Here is an 18,362-nt window from a genome sequence, read left to right as displayed (position 1 = left end):
CCTGTCTCAGCTCTATCCCCTTCCATCCATACACCTGTCCATCCCACTCACCTATTCAATGTGATATTTGCTGAGTCCCTGCTATATGCCTGGCATTGTTCCAGGTGATGGAAATACAGCAATGAAAAGGTACCTGACCTCAAGGAGCTTGTATTCTAGAGGCATGCAATCCCCTGGGATCTTCCATGATGATGGAATGTTCTAGATCTGCACTGTCCATTCGGGAGCCCCTCACCACCTGTGGCTATTAAGTTTTTGTTTGTTTCTTTTAATATTTTTGTGTTTTTTATTTTATATTTGAGAGAGAGAGAGAGAGAGCACGAGCAGGGGAGGTGCAGAGAGGGACAGAGACAGAATCAGAAGCAGGCTCCAGGCTCCAAGCTGTCAGCACAGAGCCTGACACGGGGCTCAAACTCACGAGCAGTGAGATCATGACCTGAGCCAGAGCTGGATGCTTAACTGACTGAGCCACCCAGGGTCCCCATGACTATTAAGTTCTTGTTTTTTCTAAGTAATCTCTACTTCCAACATGGGGCTTGAACTCATGACCCCAAGATCAAGCATCACATGCTCTACCAACCAAGCCAGACAGACACCCCCAGAAATGACATTTCTTAATGATGGGCTATCTCAGGTTGGGTTCCCAGCATCCCTCCTCTGAGTATGCAGGAGGTTTATCAAGGAGTGTCCTTAGGCTCAATACCTGGGGAAGGAACCGGAATGCAAACTCACACATTGCAGCTGAGCCCACGGAAACTCCTGACCTAGCTCTTCTGACTTGTCCCCCTGGGGTTGAACTGGCTGAACTTTTAACCTGCCCTCAGTCAACACTTGCACACAGGCTGCCCTGGGAAGAGCATGACCTTGCACAAGGGAGGTTACTCCATAGCTGAGGACATCCCTGATTTGGGACTGATGGCTGATGGCTCACTGCAGACAGCATTGGCCAGAGCTGGGCGGGTCCTCTGCAGAAGGGGGATCCAGGGACACATCTCCATCTCCAACACTGAGTGGCTCAGCAGAGACCAGGGAAGGGGGATTCCACACAAGCAAGGCGCCGAGGCTGGAGTCAGAGTGGTAGCTTCAAGAACAGGGCTGTGCCTGGGTTGAGGGGGCAGAGGTGGAAAGTTTGTGAGGGAAGGGAAGTATGTCTGTCTGTCTCTGAAGTCTTGTGTGGCAGCTGGGGGCAGGAGAGCCAGGTTTCCTGTGGCCTGTTTGTATGTGATTAAGGAAGGATGGGTCATCTGGTTGGTCTTGATCTACAGTGGAAAAGATCTCCCATGGGATCTTCAGGCTTCTCGAATGTCTCTGCAACCTCGTTTCAGACAATCAGATTGGTACCCAATGAGGCTGAATGGTGAAAATCTATTCCTGATGTCTGCATGCAGTGTGGGATAGGGGTAGCAGTTGCTCAGAGGGTTTCATGAAAGAGGAGGAGGGGGGAAGGGGAGGGGAAACGAACAATAATAGCACAAGGATGCATCTGGGCTCACAGGGAAGCAGATTCTGTAATCGATTACTCATGTCTGCCATGGGCATGGGGAAGGAATAGTTGAGGTAGTCTTGCAATGAATTTTCTTTTCCTTTTTTTTTTTTTCCTTTTTTAATGTTTATTTATTTTTTAGAGAGAGAAAGACAGAGTGTGAGTGGGGAGGGACAGAGAGGGAGGGAGACACAGAGTCCAAATCTGAGCTATCTGCACAGAACCCAATGTGGGGTTCGAACTCACGGACCGCAAGATCATGACCGGAGCCGAAGTCGGACCCCTAACCGACTGAGCCACCCAGGGGCCCCCTTGCAATGAACTTTCTACCCTATGTTTACTTACTAATTTGTTTATTAATGATTTCATAAGTACCTAAAAATGCTCCACCCAAATCTATGGTTTCCAGGAAAGAGATAGCAGGATGCAGTTCCTTCCAAGGGGCCCCTGGGCTGAGAATCTGACCTCCTACCAGGAGATTCACCATGCATTCCAGGTCCCTCACCGAATCCCATTCCAGGAAGCACAAAGGCAGCCCCCTGGGGGATTAACCGTGGGCTCCTTTACTGGTGTTTAGGCCACATTTCCCCCCTCTGTTCTTCACAAAGGACCAAGTGATTAAGCAAAATGGCGGACAAGGTATTTCTAAAGGTGATTAAGCTCGAAAGGAAAAGACGAAGCAGGTTCCACACTTGGTATGTCCGTCTTCCTCTGAAGATGTTTCTCCTCCCCTTGAAAATAGAATCAAAAGCCAGCATTCAGGTGACAAGTGTGCACTGACTCAAAGTGTGATGTGAATAAAAAAGTATTGCATTGGCTTCCAAGACTGAGTCAGAAGAGGAGGTGGCCGAGCCAAGAGTGGTTAGACCTACCCCTGCCCCTCACCTGGCTCATGGCGGCCGATAAGGCACTGAACCCTGAGCACCTTAACCTCACCTCTACTGTATTAGACTTGCTGAAAGAGGGACCCAAAGGAGAGAGTTGTGCTCTGGTGGACAAGAGTCAGAGGCTGGGCACTAAGAATGTTCTTCATCCTAGCCAAGCCTGGGGACGACTTGTGGGTGATTTTTAATAGCCACCCTGTTAAGATGGTACTCAGAGCCCCAGACCTATTCCGTTGCCTCTCTTCTGTTCCAGGAAGATGATTTTGATGGCCAAGGCAAAATTCGGGAGGAATCACTAAGTTTGGTGTCATCCCTAAGCCACATGCATCATAAGGGCAAATATTGCCAGAAACACCAGAGCCGTCCACATATCTGATGAAAGGGTTCTGTTTGTTAAATCCCAGACATCCTGAGTGATTAGGTCAGTGGACCCACACAGGGGGTCTGGGGAGAATACTGGAATCAGAAGAAAAGACTGGAAGGGAGAGAGAAGTTGGTCCTGTGGAGAGAGTTGGGGACTTACGTGCAGAGGTGGGGGAAGGACCCATGCAACGAGGAGGAGAACTGAACCCTACCTTTTTCTCTGTTGGCTACTCAGTGGGTAGCAGGTCAATAACCTGGTGCATGGCTTTTGGGGCCCAGTGAAGTCCTGGTCATCTCCTTTCAAGGTCACCTTTCCTTCTCACGCCCCAGTTTGAGAAATTCCATTCTCCTACTTTGCACACCCAAGGCTTCCCAGACCTAACACTTGGCACGGCACCTTTCTGGGTCCAAAATGGTTCATCCACCTCTTACTAATCTGGGAAGCTGTCCCCGTCCCTCCCCCACCCCCACTTCACCTCATCTCTGGGACAGGGGGCTCACCTTGCTGGCAACCCCAGCGAATCGTGCTGGAAGAGACGGATGTCACCTTCACAGCGGCATTGCCCAGGTATGCTATGCACCTCACCTTTGCATCAGCAGTACACCCAGGTGTGGTCCTGGTCATAGTTGTAAGAGGTTGCACACCACGTAAGGTTGTGCTTTGATCCTTTGCTGGTACAGTTAAAATAATTCTTGTTTTTGTAGTTGAATGGGAAGTGGCAGGGAAAGCCAGGAACCAGTGAAGAAATTCCTAGGGAGTAGAAGGGGATAGGAAAGTGGTTACCCCTGTGCCTTGATGCTGTGGTGAAGGCTTAGACTTCAGAGCCCCCTCTAAAATCAAAACTGGGTTGGGGCACCTGGGTGGCTCAGTCGGTTAAGTGTCTGACTTTGGCTCAGGTCATGATCTCACAGTTCGTGGGTTCGAGCCCCGTGTCGGACTCTGAGCTGAGAGTGTGGAGGAGCCTGGAGCCTGCTTCAGATTCTGTGTCTCCCTCTCTTTCTGCCCCTCCCCTGCTTGCTCGCGGGTGAGTGCGCGCTCTCTCTCTTTCTCTCAAAAATAAATAAACATTAAAAATTGTTTAAATAAAAACTGGGTCCACATGGCCCATGGGTCTGCTCAGAGACTCCCATTAGAGGAAGGAAATACTGACTTAATCCTAAATGCCAGAGGGGTTTTCTTCCCTGGGAAGCTATTTGAGTTTAGCTCTGTGGGGGGTGGAAATGGGGCACAAGGGCAGCGTGAACACACAAGGGGTCCTGGCAGTGGGAGAGAGGAGGACAGCGTCATGTCAGCAGGGGAGCCAGGGAAGCAAGTGGGAAGCGCGGAGAGGACATCTTACAGGGAGTCGTCTTCATTCACAGATCCTGAATGTGCGAATTCTCCACTCGCTGAAGTGGATTTGGAACCCAAATCAATATTGGCCGGGCTTGTGCGGCGCAGCTCTAGAGCAAAACGCGCCTAGTGCTGAAGAGCTGTCCAGGGTCCTGAAGTCCAGGCCGCCTGGGATGTCCTTTATGGGGACCCATCAGGTTACATTTACAGAGAAATGTTCTATTTTTCTTCCTCGTGGGCTTCTTCCCTTATCACCCACCAAATGTACACTTGTTTTCCTTTGTTAAAAAAATTATCCAAAACACACAATTGGGGTCAAAAGATCCTGACCTTATGTCCTCCTAAAGCACTGTCTAAACAGTCCCTAAGGGCCATCTGGTTCTCTAGCTCAGTGTCAGCAAACTTTTTCTAGAAAGGGCCAGATGGTAGTTATTTTTAGCTTTGTGCCTCATACAGCCTCGGTCTTTATATGTGGGCCCTGGGATTTGAATTTCGTATAATTTTTGCCCGTCACAAAATAGGATCCTTCTTTGGACTTTTTTCGACTGTGTAGAAAGTTGGGTTGGGGGCCAAGAGAAACATTGGCCCAGACTTAGCTCATAAGCAGGAGAGAGTTTGCAGGCCCCTGCTCTAGGGAAATAGAACTTTATCTGACTTACTACCTGCTATTGATTGGAGGCCCCAACTCTGTAACTTGTAAAAGATTGATACATTGTGAATGATTTTTGTTTGGTAGAGATGCCGATAATTTCTGTCTGGTAGACAACCCCAAAGGTTTGATTGCCCTTTGTGTTATTTTATTTTTATTTATGTATTTACATACGTATGTATGTATGTATTTAAGTAGGCTGCATATCCAACGTGGGGCTCAAACTCATGACCCTGAGACCAAGAGTTGGATTCTCCACCAACTGAGCCAGCCAGGCGTCCCTTGATTGCCCTTTAGGTGTTACCAGATTGGGTGGCTAACTTAACAATCTTGCTTCAGCTCAACATTCTTTTCACCGACTTTATGTAGTTCTTAAAATGTCCCTCGAATTGGCTTCACTATCCTTGTTATTCCCTTATTAGCAATTTTTTTTAAAAATCTTAGCGTGGATTTACTCTATGTTTGTGCAAGCAAGTACTTAGGTGTTTCACATTTTGAAAACCTTATATTGATCCCTTTCTCTTGGATCTTAAGCAGCCTGCATCTTGCCCATCACGCTATCGTATTTTTCATGCTATTTGCTCATCAGATATCCACGAGGGTGAGACTCCATCTTACTCATCACCACATGCCCACCGCCCAGCACAGTGGCTGGCATGCAGTAGGGCTGGAGTCAGTGTTTGCTGGGTAATTGAGTGAAGGAGTCTGCCTATGTCCACCCAGCCCCCTTCCCCGTATTACTAGTGTCGGCACAGAGGCTCCACTTCCCGTCCTCATCCATGTTCTCCGTGGTCGGGCACCACAGTCTGTTGCTTTCACTCTCAATGCATTCAAAGATCATGCTATTTCTGTAGACGGAGGGGAAGACACAGGGCTTGCTGAAAGAATTTCCCCCGTACTCTGAAAATAATGATGGAAGAGTCACAGGGACAAGAAGAGATAACAAAAAGAGCTTCCATGTATCATGCATCAAGTAGGCGCCATGCTTTATCTCAGGAAAGGCAACACGACATTGAACATGCTCCAGTTCAGTTCCCGGTGATGTTATTATTTCCATCCACTTTGCGTGTAAGTGAGAACCCAAACCATCAACAACCACACCATTTACAACAGAGTTGCTCTGCAGGCTTCATCAACGGAGTTATTATGAGATCTAAGGTTAACGTTGGTTTAGGGTTAAGGATACAAGTGATGGATGGCTACGACAAAGATAAAATTCAAGGTTTTATATGGCATTATGGTTTTTTGAGTGCTAAGGGATAAACATAAATAAGGCTTTAGCAGGAATAAGTGTGCTCATGGATAGGTGCCTCACGTGAATTTTCATCTCAATGGAGGCAACACTGTTTGGTGAGGGAGCAGGGGCATCAGAGCCATATGGACTTGCATTCAAATGCAACTCTGACATCACTTAGGAGTGTGACCTTGGACAGGATTTAATTTTACTGCGACCACTTATTGAATGTGGAAAAAATAGCATCTCATAGGGCTTCTATGGAAACATTCAGTGGGATGTGGTATATAGAGTCTAATACAGAGAGGGCTCCAGAATGAATGGAGGTCATTAAGAAGTTAAGAATAGGGGCGCCTGGGTGGCTCAGTCGGTTAAGCATCCGACTTCGGCTCAGGTCATGATCTCACAGTTGGTGGGTTCAAGCCCCACACCAGGCTCTGTGCTGACAGCTCAGAGCCTGGAGCCTGCTTTGGATTCTGTGTCTCCCTCTCTCTCTGCACCTCCCCTACTCATGCTCTGTTTCTCGCTGTCTCAAAAATAAAATAAACATTAAAAATTAAAAAAAAAAGTTAAGAGTAGGGATGCCTGGGTGGCTCACTCAGTTATGCATCTGACTCTTGATTTCAGCTCAGGTCATGATCTCACAATTCATGGAATCCAGCCCTGCATTGGGCTCTGCACTGATAGCATGGAGGCTGCTTGAGATACTCTCTCTCTCCTCTCTCTATGCCCCTCCCTCACTCATGCTCATTCTCTCTCTTTCAAAATAAATAAACATTTTTAAAAAGAATAAGTTAAGGGGCACCTGAGTGGCTCAGTCAGTTAAGCGCCCGACTTTGGCTCAGGTCATGATCTCACAGTTCGTGAGTTCAAGCCCCACATCAGGCTCTGTGCTGACAGCTCAGAGCCTAGAGCCTGATTTGGATTCTGTGTCTCCCTCTCCCTCTGCCCCTCCCCTGCTCACACTCTGTTTCTATCTCTCTGTGTCTCTCAAAAATAAACATTAAAAAAATTTTTAAGAATAAGAGTAGGCATAGAATTAAGATGAAATCTGAAGCCACTTTGAAATGCAGGTAGGGTCCAGCTCTGGGTGAATCCACGTATTGCCAAGTCTAGCAATAGAAATAGTTGAAAACCAATGTCAGGACTGCAGCCCATGGTACTGGTTCTTAGGAAAACTAGATTTTCCATGCTGACATTAGGCACTCAGGGGAACATGGCCTTAGGACATTCCTGTCTCCTGTGGTTGTCCTAATGTATTCTCCAAGAACACACTTAGTTTCTAGAAGTATTGCTCTCAATGCTCTGCTCTCCCCCATGCCACCATCCCCTCAGAATGATCACTGCTCTCCCCCACCCGCCTCCCCACCAAAACCCCCATCCCTGCTCCAGTGCCTTACCATTTGTTTCACAGTATTTCCACTGCTGCTTCTCATCAAAGCTGGAGGTGACAGAACACCACAGCTTTCTGAAGAAGCCACCCTCCGTGATGCAATTGTTATGGTACCTTCCTCGATAGATGAAGGGGAAGATGCATCGTGGGTAATCTGTATGGAAAGGAGTCTGTGAGTGGTTTGACTTTCTCTAGTCATTCACAGAACAGTCACTCAATCATCCATCCATGCATTCATCCATCGATCTATCCATCCATCCATCCGTCAGCCATCAAAATACAGGACAAGCATCAAGTTTTAAAGATATTTTATTCATTCACTTTATTAAGCATGTTGTAAAGAAAGCCTACTTGTGTACTTTCATGCTCAAAGCTTCCCCCAACAGGGCTCCCAACCTTAACAACGCCGCCCCCCAACCTGCTGAACAAACTTAATATACTTCAGTGTCTTAAAAATGAATCTCTTAGAATCACCAACAGACCTGTAGGAATCAAGTCAAGACAAAGAATTTTGATGGTTTACGACCAACAGGTGAAGTCAAGATCTTGGCATACAAAAAAAAAAAAAAGTTGCCATTACTGAAAAAAAGTCAAATATCAGTGAAGTAAAATATAGTAACATTACCATCCATGTGCTGGTGCCTTATTGCAACTTTCATAGATTGAATTTCCCACCACAAATAGTACAACAAATATCGTTTTGGACATTATGTTTATAGTGGGTGGGTTTACTCACACTCAGTGAGGGAATCAGGGTCATTTGGAGGTGATGGAGGGGTTGTCATAGATGAAGGAATGAGGGAAGTCTTCCTTGAGCAGGTGGCACTTGAGCAGAAGCTTGCACAATGTGGAGAAGCCAGCCATGCAAAAATTGGGAGGAATTGAGGTCCAGATAGAGGGAATAAAAGTGGGAAGGGTTCAAGACAAGAAGGAGTTCAGAATATTCAAGAAGCATGACAGCCAGTGTAGCTGGAGCTCATCAGGCAAGGACGGGAGTGGAAGAAGGTGAGGACAGAGAAGGGCAAGTTCTTGTAGAGCTTTGCAGACCAAGGTGAGGTGTCTCCTTCTCCTTCTTCTTCCCTTCCTCTCCCTCCACCCCCCTCCTCCCACCTCCTCCTCCTCCTCCCCCTCCTCCTCCTTCTTTCTTCTTCTTCTTCTTCTTCTTCTTCTTCTTCTTCTTCTTCTTCTTCTTCTTCTTCTTCTTCTTCTTCTTCATCTCCTCCCCCCCTCCTCCACCTTCTTCTTCTCCTTCTTCTCCTTCTCCTCCTTCTCCTTTCCTCAAGTTGTAGTTCTTTTGGACGTTCCAGATATTAACCTTTTATCAGGTATATTATTTGCAAATATTTTCTTCCATTCCATGTGTTGCTTTATCATTTTATTGATGGCTTCTTTTGCTACACAGAAGCTTCATAGTTTGATGTAGTGCCACGTGTTTATTTTTGCTTTTGATTTTGGTGTCAAACCCAAACAATCGTCACTAAGACTGATGTCTTCCAGCTTACCCCCATGTTTTCTTGTAGGAGTTCTGGGGTTTTGCATCTTATGATTCAAGTCTTTAATAATTTTGAGTTGACCCTTGTGTATGGCATAAGAGAGGGGTCCAGTTCCATTCTTTTGTATGCGGCTGTCCAGTTTTATCAACACCACTTATTGAAGAGATCATTCTTTCCCCATTGCACATTCTTGGCTCCTTTGTCATAAATTAATTGACCATATATGCATGGGTTTATTTCTGGGCTCTCAATCTGCTCCATTAATCCATGTGTCTGTTTTTATGCCAATACCATACTGTTTTTATTACTATAACGTGTAATATAGTCTGAAGTGTGATGCTTCCTGCTTTGCTTTCCTTTCTCAGGATTGTGTTGGCTCTTCGGGCTCAGGATATTCTTCTAAGTGTGCTGGCGAGCCATGCAGGGGCACAAGCAGGGGAGTAGCGTTGCATGATTTCACATTCCGAAAAGGTTACTTTGACTGATGTGTGGGGAATTGATTTGGAGGGAGGTGGTGGGGGGGGGGATTTGAGGAGCCCAGTTAACACATTTGGGGGGGGGGGAACTGATGGTGATTTGGAGAAGGATGGGAGCAGTGGAGGCAGCTCCTTCCCAGAAACTGAAGCTAGAATCGATTTTTGAAGGTAGAACCAACAGGCTAATTGGTGGATTACATGAGGGGTGGGAGGGAAAGAATTAGGGCTGCTCACGGGTGGTGGGAAACCCACCACTAGGGGTCCAAAGAGCAGTTCTTAGTTCAGAAGCCAGGGCTGAGGGAGGCGATGCCAATGGCAAACCATGCATACAGGAGCCCTCCGTGATTGGCTGAAAGAGGTTTAATCAGATGCAGGCTGTTAAATCTCTAGGCCCTGATTGTGTCTGTATCTGCACTTTGGGCAGAGTTTTGTCTCCTCTTGTGTGTCTTAAGCATGTTTGGGGACCTCTTTTCTAGAAATTAAAAAAAAAAGTCTGTTTCTAATTTTCGGGTTCAATCTCAACCAGTAGATCCTGATTTGCATCATTTAAACTAGAGCGATATTTTCAACTAGAGGTGGTATTGCTTCCAAGCTTGGGTTTTTGTTTTTATTGTTGTTTTTTTGTTCCCCACCCCACCCCCAGTGTAATGGGGCTTCTTTGTAGTCATTTTTAGCTCTTATAATCAAAGAGATTCCGCTTGGAGGTATGAGCCTCTGGCCACCTTTTGATATCTTTTTAGGTTAGTTATGATCATGATGCTTTTTATTATCATTTATTTTGTTTTATTTCTGTCTTATATTGCAGCTAAGGGATTGTGTTGATTTATTCTGAAATTATGAATTTGGAGTAGGTAACGTTATGTATACATTTTATTTCAGGATAGTAAAAGGGTTGTTATACTTATTATCAAAGGGAGCCTTTGATCTAAGAGAGTAAAGAACAGTGATACAAGTGAAAAGAAAATCCTAAATATTCAAAATCTGGCTGCTCGCAGGAACAATTAAAATGTCCAACAACAGGATATTGGTTAAAACAAACAAAATGCCTTTTGTCCTGTGCAGAAAAATTAGAAATCATCTAATTGTCAAAAATGTCTTGGGCTTTGAGAAGCAGCAAACAGAGTCTGTCAAATCCCTTCTCCGTTACACTTTGTTGTCTGTTTTTCCTTATTAATTTAGAAAATTAGGAAAGAGACAAAGAATACAGTGGTTCCCTGTGGCCCTGTAACCTCTCTTTCATTCAGAAAGCACCATTTTTAACACTATCATTGTCATATTATTAGCCATTGTTAGCATCCCGTATGTGGCCTCCGCACTTTCTATGCACACACACAGATGTCGTAACTCGTCTTCAAAAATATGATCACATTCTACACATCCACACATTCTCTTTTATAATCCATCCTTTGAGGAGGTCGGCTGAGGGGACAGCATGGCATCACTCACCCTCCTCCATACAGTACTTCCACTGCCCATCGTAAATGGCTTTTGTCGAACACCAAGGGGACAGGCTGTTGGTTTTGATACAAGAGAAGTAAGTAGACCCCTTGTAGACGAAGGGAAACACACATGAGTCCTTCTGACCTGGAGGACAGAGAGACAAATAGAAGGGTTTCATCACAAATGAATGAGCCAAGGGTGAATCTTGCTTTGGTTCTCGTGGGCGGTTCTGAAGGTGACACATGCAGTGTTGGCATCCAACTTTCTTGTGACAAATAAGGGTGTGTCCAGTTTACGTGGAGACCAAGAGCACAGGGAAAGAGTCTCACAAATCATAAAGGCAACTGGAATAAAGTTTTCCTCCAGACCATTAGAGCACCGTCAATGTCACACCAGACACTCTCGGGTCATGACATCGCAGTAGGTAATGGAGCGACACGCGTCAAATAATGCTGCAACACAGACCAGTAAACAATCTCACATTTCAATGCTTTTTTCAATCCTTCTGATTACACAAAAGAGAAGACTTCAATTTAATGCGAGTATTTCTCTACCATGCCTCTAATTTTTAATAATCTCCCTTTTTAACAACAACAACAACAACAACAACAACAACAACAACAAAAACCAGGGCAGGACCCAGGCTCAAAGCCTTATTGTTGCACCCAATAGAATTTAGGAATAAGATTTCCTTTTCATAGCATTTACTTTTGTGTGCAATTTCTATTTATGGCAAGTTAGTAACGTTTACAGATTACAGAGCTAATGTTAACTATTCTTTAAAGATAAAGGTGTTAGAGTGAAGATAAAGGTGTCAAAGAGTACATTTCAAGAAGGTTGGGTAAATGATAGTGCTGGTGGCATGCAGATGTGGCAAATACTGAGGGGTACTTTTTGTATTCCTCTGTGTGAGGACAGGACTTTGTCTTTGACACAACGTATCCTCAGAACCTAGAACTGTGACTTGCTCATAGTAGATGCTTCAGAAAGAACTGACAGAATGGAATGAGCTCGGAAAATGCCACGTGAAAGAAAGCTAAGCCCGTTTCTTTAACAAAGGACTCATCAGAAGGGTCAGCATGCAGATGAGTGTTGAATTAGCAGGAGGTGTATGGATTATATTGAATTGTCCTTTCCCCCCCACTCCTCAATAGTGCTGGAGACTAATGGTCCCTGAAACACACCTTTTTTTTATGTTTATTTATTTTTGAGAGACAGAGAGAGACAGAGCACAAGTGGGGAAGGAGCGGAGAGAGAGGGAGACACAGAATCCAAAGCAGGCTCCAGGCTCTGAGCTGTCAGCACAGAGCCTGGTGCGGGGCTCGAACTCATGAACCGTGAGATCATGACCTGAGCCGAAGCCGGCGCTTAACCGACTGAGCCACCCAGGTCCCCCTCCCTGAAACACATCTTAAGAAATGTTATTCTACAGGTGCTTGGGTGGCTCAGTTGGTTAAGCATCAGACTTCGGCTCAGATCATGATCTCTTGGTTCGTGAGTTCGAGCCCCGAATCGGGCTCCTTACTGACAGTGTGGAGCCTGCTTGAGAGTCTCTCTCTCTCTCTCTCTCTCTCTCTCTCTCTGCCCCTCCCCCACTCTCTCTCTTTCTCTCTCAAATAAATAAACTTTAAAAAAAAAAAAAAAGGAAAAGTGGGGCGCCTGGGTGGCTCAGTTTGTTAAGTGTCCGATTTAGGCTCAGGTCATGATCTCGCAGTTTGTGAGTTCGAGCCCCACGTCGGGCTCTGTGCTGACGGCTGGGAGCCTGGATCCCATTTCAGATTCTGTGTCTCCCTCTCTCTCTGCCCCTCCTCTGTCTGAAAAATAAATAAAACATTAAAAAAAAGGGAAAGAAATGCTATTCTAGCCCACATTGTGGAGGAGAAAGTGAATACCCATGTAAGATAAGGAATCATTTCAACTTAATACCTTTTTTCCCCCTTTTTCTGAGAACTGGGATGAGAACCAGCATTTTTTTATCTACTGGTCCAGGATCACAGCTTTTCTCCCTGCCTTCATCATGTCATTCCCTCCTTCCCTCCTTTTCTCCCTCCCTCAAAGACATAATTATGGATACTATGACTAAGATATTCTGATAGGTTATGGATGTGCATGCATACACGTGTGTGCATGTGTGTGTGTGCTCATGTTCCAAAGATGGTGAGGCAAAGCTTCCATGGACTCACCAAACCTATCTTCTTTTTTCTTTCTGGACTCCTAGCGAGAACCCATTTTTCGGCTGAACAGTTAGGTGGGGCCATGTGAATCAGTTGCAACTCATGGAATGTGGGTAGAAATGACCTTCTCCAGCTCCTCGCTTAGAAAAGTCCCCAGTGAACCCTATGCTCCCTACTTCCTCTTCCAGCTGGACATAGAGCAGTGGTTCTCAGTGGAGGAGACATTAGACAATGTTTGGAGACATTTCAGGTTGTTACAACTGAGAAAGGGGCGACCTGGAAGCTGCACCACTGGTTCCTACTGGGTAGAGGCTGGAGATGTTGCTAAACACCTTACCATGCACACGTCCCAGAACCGAGTCATCTGGTCCCAAATGTCAACAGTGCCCAGGTTGAGAAAGTCCGAGAAAGAGGACCCTGCAAAGTATGCTGAGGCCCTGTGGGATGGTGGAACCCCAGTACAGAAGGGGTCTGTGTCTCTGAATCACAACACAAGTGGCTTCCCATGAAACATCCACACTGAAGTTCTAGATGACATGAACCCTACTGAGTTCAGCCACTGACATTTAGGGATAGTCAATCTATTACTAATACGGATGAACCAGATATCATCTCTGTCTTCAACCTGGAACCTCCATCTCTTGCTCTGGATCAGATTCTTATCCTGTATAACCTGACCTGGGCCATCACAGGGGTGAGGCTGGGAGACAGCAGAAAAGGCAGACACTCATCTTTGAGCTTCGCCAATGGGCTGAGGCAAGTGGAGGTCCTTAAGTCACATTACGTTGTCCACCCCTGGCTCTCAGAACTGTGTGGTCTTGGTTGAAGACCAAGTTGAAACCAGTTAATATCTGGAAAGTGTTTAGAAGTGGACCCGGAACATGGCTGCTCCTCGACCAACGTTAACTGTCATCATCACCATCACCATCGTCATCAATAATGCTCAGTCATGGGCACCACCAGTATGTGTGATGCTGGTGGCGAGGGGAGGGCAGACAGATGCCCCTGTACACAGGATTAAGATTATCCTTGGGACTTATTAGTACAAACCAACACATAATAGATACTATTAGCCATCTGCAAAGTAATCCAGCAGATGGTCTGATCTTCTTAACTGGGTTAAAATCCTCCATAATCCGGGCCCTGCTGACCTCTCTGTTCTCACTGCCTGATTAACATTTCCTCGACCTTCCTCCACGTTCTTTCTCGTCTTCGGCGTTTGGCTCATGCCCTTCATCCTGCTCTTTTCTTTGTCCCTAGCTTTACTCCCTGCTTCTCATCCATACGACTTGGTTCAGCCTGGATTAATACTCTTCCACATTCTTATAATACTCTGAGATGATCTCTATAAATGTACTTACCGAATATTTAAAGAATATAATTATTTGCTTATGTGTCTATCACTCCCACTTGCTGTGAGCTCTCCCGAGAGCAGGGCATGAGTTTTATTTATTGCTATGTTTCTGGCCCATAGCACAGTGCCTGGCACTCGGGAACCACTCGGCAAATGTGTGTTGAATAAATTAGTCCGTAACTATGTGCAGAGGAGACTTAGGGATACCAAGTTTCACCACAGGAATACGGATGTGGTCTCAGGAAGGTATGACCAGAAAGAGACACTAACTGGAAAAGCTGGCATTGTTCCTTGTCTGAATAAAATGTGGCTTCTTAGCCTTTTCAGGACTTGTCAGTTCTTTTGAGAACCCAGATCTTCTCTCTAGGAAAATGTCCATACATCCCTGTGGCAGAGACTGCTGTGTGTTCAAAACCAGCTTCATCTTCCTCTCAAAGGTACTGCTAAAAACTACATTTCCCAGACTCCCTTGCAGCTAAGCACCCTGTGAGTTCTGGCCAATGGAAGTGGGAGAAAGTGACGGGTATCACTTCCTGGCCCCCCCCCCCAAAAAAAACAAAACTCTTCTCCTTCAAGATCATAAGACTCTTGATCCTCCTCTACCAGCTCCATGCAAAGAATCCACAGAGGACCCTGGAACCCTAGAGGATGGTGGAGCCCCACGGTGGAAAGCGCATGGATCCTTGCTAACCAGATGCTCCCTCATTGGACTTTGTAGGAACAAGCAATAAAATTTTTGTGTTAAGCTGCTAATAGTTTGGAGCTCTCTGTTACAATAGCTATCCTCACTACCCTGATAAATACACACCCTTTGAAATACGGAGCCAGGGTTTCATGAACTCTAGTGCTAGCCCAGTGACCTCAGCTTAGGAATTTCTGGAATACAGAATGTGGTCATTCAAAAAGGACTTCATGGAATTAAAGGGCATGAAAACAAGTGTTTTTTGAGCCTGATTGAAGGGAGAGGGCTCATCAGGCAGAAAAGGATTTTAATTGTGGAGAATATTTCGCCATAGCTTAAGTGAACTATGACACAGGATGTCTCTTTGTTCTCCTTCCATGTTTACCATACCATCTTGAGGTGGTTAATTTAGATTCCTAGATATATTGAGAAGTGGGCTCACATCCACTAGAATGGCTACTTTTTTTTTAAAGATTTTATTTTTAAGGAGCACCTGGGTGGCTCAGTCGGGCAAGCGTCTGACTTGGGCTCAGGTCATGATCTCACGGTTCGTGGGTTCGAGCCCCACGTCGGGCTCTGGGCTGACGGCTCGGAGCCTGGAGCCTGCTTCGGATTCTGTGTCTCCCTCCCTCTCTGCCCCTCCCCCGTTCATGCTCTGTCTCTCTCTGTCTCAAAAAAAAAATATTTAAAAATTTTTTAAAGATTTTATTTTTAAGTAATCTCTACACCCAATGTGGAGCTCGAACTCACAAGCTCGAGATCAAGAGTCACACGCTGTACCGACTGAGCCGACCAGGAGCCCCTACTTTTTTTCTTTTAAACAGAAAACAACAAGTATTGACAAGGATGTGGAGACATTGGAACCCTTGTGCACTGTAGATGGGAATACAAAATGGTGCAGCTGCTTTGGAAAATAGTATGGCAGTTCCTCAAAAAATAAAATAAAATAAAATAAACGTAGAATTGCCATGTGACCCAACAATTCCACTCCTCGTTATATCCCGCAAAGTATTTGTAACACCCAATGTTTACAGCAGCATTGTTCACAACAGCCAAGAGGTAGAAACAATCCAAGTCCATCCATGGATGAATGGATAAACGAAACATGGTATGTCCATAGTATGTATCACACATACAGTGGAATATTTATTCAGCCTTAGAAGGAAAGGAAATTCTGACACAGGCCACACAATGGATGGATGAATCTTGAGGACGTTATGCTAAGGGACATAAAAGTCACAAAAGGACAAGTATTGTTTGATTCCACTTTCGTGGGGTATGTAGAACAGTCAGATTCATGGTGTCAGAAAGCAGGTTGGTGGTTTCCAGGGGCTGGGGGTGGGGGAAACGTGCATTGTTTGAGTACAGGTGATGTATCATGGCTATTGGTTGTACAACGCTGTGAGTGTACTTCTACTGAACTGTGCACTTCAAAACGGTTAAGAGGGGAAATTTTATGTTCTGTGCATTTTACCTCGATTTAAGAAAAAGAGTGGAAAGGGAGGGTCCCAGTTGCAGTCTGAGGACTCAGTCCATTGGAATTATGGAGCCCCTCCCCCTTTCAATTAACGTATTCGCATTTCCCTACCACGCGTGCTGAGCATCTCAAATGGTGCTTGTGTCCTGGGCACAGCAGTCCCCGGCTTATCCACGGTCTCTCTTTCCATGGTTTCAGTTATCCGTGCTCAAGGTAGTCCAGAAGCAGATGACTCTCTATCTCCTCCCTACCTGAATCCAGGAATCTTCACTTTGGCCCTTTCGTTCTTTCCGGTTTCCAAATCCTCCCCAACATTGCCCAGTACCCTCACCTCCACTTGTCTCCCAGATGTAGAGGCAGGTCATCCATCCCAGCAGGTAACCGGACCATCGATTCATCGCAACTGGCCTCTTCTTTCTGGACTGAAGGAAAACAAAAATTTTGCTCTCGCGGGGCCCCTTCCTCTTCCACTAACTGCCAGGTTTGGTGTCATGCCCTTTTACTTTCTATCCCCAGAGGGCAGTGAAGAGTAACTCCCTCTTACAGGAAAGAAAGATGTGCTGTTCTCCAGAAAAACAACAACCCAGGGCTGGAACTGGTGACCTGGTTTTGTCTTGAGGTTCCGCTTCTATCACTGCTTCTACTGCTGGCTACGAATTTTTTTAAATATATTTTTTAAGTTTTTATTTATTTTTGAGACAGAGAGAGACAGAACATGAGCAGGGGAGGGGCAGAGAGAGAGAGAGGGAGGCACAGAATCGGAAGCAGGCTCCAGGCTCTGAGCTGTCAGCACAGAGCCTGACGCGGGGCTCGAACTCACAGACTATGAGATCATGACCTGAGCTGAAGTCGGATGCTTAACCGACTGAGCCACCCAGGTGCCCCTGGCTACAAATTATTAAGCGCCTACTATATGCCACCTTCTAACAACCTAAGGAGGAGGGGTGATTATTTTTGCTTTACAGTAGAGTGAAAACACGGTTTGGGAAGTTGAGTAACTTGCCCAAACACCACAGATGGTAAGGGACAGATCTCGGGTTCCACTGCAGACCTGTCTACACAAGTTTCAGAGTTCTCAAGCTTCATAAACCGCTTCCCTCCTATGGGCCTTTGTTCCGTCGCCTGCAGAAGTGTAGGTTAATAATTCTTGCCTCCGGGAGAGGCTGTGAGGGTCCAATGAGATGCTGATGTGAAAGGGCATTTCCATCGTAAATTGTTAGTTGGGTTTATGAGTAATTAAGGCAAAGATCAAGGCAGCTCTCAGGAAAGACATCAGATGGCCCCAATTCTTAATAACAAATCTGAATGGTCCATTGGGGGGAAAAAAATCCCAAAGCCATCGATTCAGGTCCTTTAACAGGTAGGTGGCATTACTGAGCACCTGGGTCTCAGAACACACTCTCTCACTTGCCTTCCTGCTACACATTGGAATGTCTTTCTGATTTCTCTTGTTATTCTTAACCACAGCACCAAGCCCTAAACTTGCTTTTTCCTGAGTGATATCTCATTCATTCACTGCCCACTTACTCATGGCTCTCACTCTGGCTGGTGGTTCAGACTCTGGAATTGGACCCACTTCTGACTGCAGAAACTAGCTGGTCCTGATTGAAATCCTGACTCCACCATTTACCACCTGGGTGCCCTTGGGAAGTTACTTAAGTTCTCCAAGCCTCAGCTTCCTCCTCTAAAAAAATGGGGGTGCTAACCTTACTTACCACTTAGGCTTGTGATGATGATTAACTGAGATCATAAACAATAACAGGTAATACTCATTGAGTGCTATACACTATTCTAAATTCGTTATGATCCTGACAGTAGCCCAAAGAGGGAGGTACTAATATAACCCCCATTACGCATTTGGGGAAGTTGACACACAGAAAGCTTAAGCATCTTGCTGAGGATCACAAACTTCATAAGTGCTGGGGCT

The 18,362-nt window shown here is 45.6% G+C and overlaps 1 protein-coding gene across 1 annotated transcript; it reads right to left on the bottom strand.

The window, feature by feature from the left end:
* Positions 1-3,217: 3,217 nt before the first annotated feature.
* Positions 3,218-16,833, bottom strand: ELSPBP1 (epididymal sperm binding protein 1). The gene is made up of 5 exons (XM_053210789.1): positions 16,767-16,833; positions 10,755-10,892; positions 7,347-7,493; positions 5,454-5,612; positions 3,218-3,481 (listed from the first exon to the last, which is right to left on the bottom strand). The coding sequence occupies exons 1-5, from the start codon at positions 16,831-16,833 to the stop codon at positions 3,324-3,326; spliced, it is 669 nt and encodes a 222-aa protein (XP_053066764.1). The 3' UTR covers positions 3,218-3,323.
* Between the last annotated feature and the right edge of the window lie 1,529 nt (positions 16,834-18,362).

The sequence above is a fragment of the Acinonyx jubatus genome, chromosome E2, assembly GCF_027475565.1.
Source record: "Acinonyx jubatus isolate Ajub_Pintada_27869175 chromosome E2, VMU_Ajub_asm_v1.0, whole genome shotgun sequence".
NCBI lineage: Eukaryota > Metazoa > Chordata > Mammalia > Carnivora > Felidae > Acinonyx > Acinonyx jubatus.
This window is presented reverse-complemented; position numbering and strand designations above follow the sequence as displayed.